General features: G+C 54.6%; 1 protein-coding gene across 1 annotated transcript in view; it reads left to right on the top strand.

Annotated features, from left to right (window-relative positions):
- The first annotated feature begins 1714 nt into the window (after window positions 1-1714).
- The window catches only part of LOC106810186 (collagen alpha-1(XXII) chain-like), a 41609-nt gene continuing 39764 nt past the window's right edge, over window positions 1715-3559 (top strand). Inside the window, exon 1 of the mRNA XM_014813467.1 lies at window positions 1715-1781. Coding sequence (XP_014668953.1) covers window positions 1756-1781 — 26 coding nt within the window. The 5' untranslated portion in view covers window positions 1715-1755. The remainder of the gene's footprint in view (window positions 1782-3559) is intronic.

The raw sequence follows: 3559 nt of genomic DNA, 5'->3' as shown, positions 1-3559 counted from the left end.
AGTGGGGGGCGGTCTGATACGGGGGGCGGTCTGATACAGCGGGGGGCGGTCTGATACGGGGGGCGGTCTGATACGGTGGGCGGTGGCGCTGGGATGGGCGGCCACACCCCTGTTATCATTGCTGCTAACTGAGAGCAAACACAGAGCGATGGATGGAGGGAAGCAGAGAGGAGATGAGGAAGGGATGGATTGAAGGAGAAGAAGAAGGAGGTTGGGATGGAGAGAGGGGCTAGTGAGGGAGGGAGGGACGGAGGGAGGAAGAGAGGGTGGAAGGAAAGGAGCTGGAGGGAAGGATTGAAGGAGAAGAAGAGGGAGGTTGGGATGGAGGGAGGGGGAGTGAGAGAGGGAGGGAACTAGGGGCAGGGTAGGGTGTCATATCATTCTGGAAAAAATACGTACGCGTGCGTGCGTGAGTGCATGCGTGCGTGCGTGCGTGCGTGCGTACGTGCGGGCGCGTAAGCATATATTCGTGCGCGCATGCAAAACGTTCGTGCGTGAGTAGGTGCGCGCGGACATGCTTGTTTATGCGTCCGTGCGTACGCCCGTACGTGCGTCCGTACGTGCGCGCCTTCATGCGCGCCTTCATGCGCGCGTGCATGCGCGCCTTCATGCGCGCGTGCATGCGCTTGTATCCACGTATCCGTGGATAAACTTATCAAGCATCTTATCGCCTACTCACTGCCGCAGCGGCTGCACACGTATAAAAAAGGCTTCATCACACGGATTTCATCTCGCGCGGCGTTCTCGCGGCATCTCGCTGCCCAGGGCAGCCGCGTAAGCGCTCTCCCGTCTATTTGCGGAAAATCGTGCGCCTAATGTACGTTTCATTCCCGTTACAGAGACCGTAATCGGAAATCGAGAAAGTGCGACAAGCGTGAACATAGCACGGAGCGGACGTGTGTTTACCGTCAACGACGGAGAAGACGCTCGTGTGTGCCTGCGTGCGTGCGTACATATACGGAGCCAGAAACAAAGCACGAGAGAGAGAGAGAAGGACAGGCAGCGAGTGACATAGAGTAAGACAGTGAGAGCAAGGCCGGTAAGGGCTGTTGGTAAAGCGTCGGCGGAAGAAGGGGCAAGTAAAGTACAAAAAAAGAAAAAAAAAAGAACAAAGTGAGAGAGCGAGAGACAGAGGTAGAGAGAAAGAAAGACAAGGATATTGAGGTAGAGAAAGAGGGAGCGAGCGAGAGACAGAGGTAGAGCGAGAGAAAAACAAAGAGATCGAGGTAGAGAGAGAGGGAGCGAGCGAGAGACAGAGGTAGAGCAAAAGAAAGACAAAGAGAACGAGGTAGAGAGAGAGCGAGCGAGCGAGAGAGAGCGGGAGAGAGCGAGAGAGAGAACGAGAGCGAGAGCAAGAGGGAGAGAGCCAGAAAGAGGAAGAGATCGTGCTGTGTCTGCTATCGTAGCGGAAGGCGTGTGTGCGCGCCTGCAGACGACAGCGAGCTTTCTGCAGACCCACGCACTCCTAGCTCCCGCGCGCGCGTCTCCAATACCTGCTGCGAGGCGGGAGACGTTGCAGTTGGCAGGCAGCGAACAGCCGCAGCTGTGGCTTATATACGTTCAGCTCAGAACTACACCGGCGGTGCGGCGACCAGCACCACGCGCGAGAGCAAGATATCGACTCGAGAAATACGCGCCGTCGAATCCGCTAGAATATTGTGCGTGCGCGTGTGATGCATTTGGGTGCATCGCTGTGAGATAGCGCATCGAAATTCCTATCAGGTTTTCCCTTACTGCATTCGCATCTAGCCGAACATGGATTCATCTCTAAAGGGACGAGGGTGAGTAATATCAAATACGTAGACGTTTATGTGTGTGCGCGCGCGTGCAAGCATGCGTGCTTCGGTGCGCGTTTACTTGCGCGCGTTCGCGCGTGCGGGCGTGCGTTCGTACATGCGCGAGAGCATTTCGAATTAAGGACATTTCACCCTAAGCTAAGTTTAGGTTTACGTATACACCCCGCCATCGTGCGAGAAGGCGCTTATTTAATAGTCAGCGCATGCAAAAGCGATCAGCGCCCCCGCTGTTCATTATATCGCCGTAATGGAATGTTGAATGGCATAATCACGCAGCGGGGCAGGCGACGTTAGTGCACACAATGAAGCCGGGGCGCTCCGACTGACGGCGGCTCCCCCGCTCCGCTAACCGTTAGGGAGTGGCCGCCAGCGAGTTGTTTCGTGTTCAGCTCGCGGTGAGCCGGGGTGGAGACATTAGCGCCTACGATGGTGCCGCTTGATGACGCGAGGCCAGCGTTAGACTAGCTCTAGAACTATAGCCCTTCGCCTTGCCGCCTGTGGCAGAGCGAAGGGCTATAGTTCTAGAGCTAGCGTTAGGCGGACTCGTCCTAACACGAGTGGAATATCGAATAATCCGGTTTAGCAGACAGCGGAAGAGAGGAGAGGAGAGAGAAGGGCGAGGGAAGTGGTGAGGATGAGACAGGGCGGTAGAAGGTAGAGTTTGGGCTGTAGGCGAAAGGGAATACGATTACCGGGATTGCATGACACAGATGGACAAACAAGAGTAGAGTGGCAGGTAGGAGGGCGAAGAAACATGGTAAGGGGAAGGAGAAAGTGGGAGGATAAAGGTAAAAAAGGAAGGGGTGACGTAGAAAGTCGAAGACAATGTGGCGGGTTGGGAAATAAATGGGAGGGAATGGTTAATTTGCGGCGAGACAGTAGGAGTATGGAGGATATCGCATGAGGAAAGGCGTAAAAGAAAGGAAGACCTGGAGACACGCGCAGAAAGATGGTGGTGCATTATTGGTGGTACGAGCTTACCTCGTGTCACCATCATCACTACAATGTGTTTAAAGAGCGGAGATAGAACGAAAGAGAAAGATATAGAGTCGCGAGAGAGAGAGAGAGAGAGAGAGAGAGAGCAGAGAGAGAGAGCAGGGAAAGAGAGAGAGAGAGAGAGAGAGCAGGGAGAGAGAGCAGGGAAAGAGAGAGAGAAAGCAGGTAAAGAGGGAGAGTGAGAGAGAGAGACACAGAGAGAGAGAGAGGGGGGGTGAGAGAGTCAGAGAAATACAGAGAAAGAGAGACGGAGAGAGAGAGAGAGAGAGAGAGAGAGAGAGAGAGAGAGAAGGAGGAAGAGAGAGATCGGGAGAGGGGAACGACTGCATCGCGCGGAATCCAAACGTGGGCATAGCTCAGCCGCAGCTGAGTGCACGTGGCGCTCTGGGAGAGATGCAGACGAGAGCAGAGATGCGGATTTTATCTCTGACATAACGCGCGCGGCAAAAAGCATTGAGAAGCCATGAGCGGCTGGCGCGGAGGCGGTGGCAACGATACGAGTAATTAGGACATTCGGAAACGCAGCGTGTACGAGTGCGATTTACATAGAATTAGCAAAAACATTACCCGTCTCTATGGGGCAGGCATACACCCACTCATATTCAGGCGGGAGAGTGAGAAGAGGCGTGAGAACGACAGTGTACGTGTGTATCGAGAGGGCGGGTGCGACACGGAGTAAAGCGAGAGAGATAGAGAGAGAGAGAGAGAGAAGAGAGAGAGAGAGAGAGAGAGAGAGAGAGAGGAGGAGAAGAAGAGAGAGAGGAGAG

Source organism: Priapulus caudatus, unplaced genomic scaffold (assembly GCF_000485595.1).
Source record: "Priapulus caudatus unplaced genomic scaffold, Priapulus_caudatus-5.0.1 Scaffold417, whole genome shotgun sequence".
NCBI classification, from domain to species: Eukaryota; Metazoa; Priapulida; class Priapulimorpha; order Priapulimorphida; family Priapulidae; genus Priapulus; species Priapulus caudatus.
Note: the sequence above shows the minus strand (reverse complement) of the source record. Positions and strands in the feature narration are given on the sequence as shown.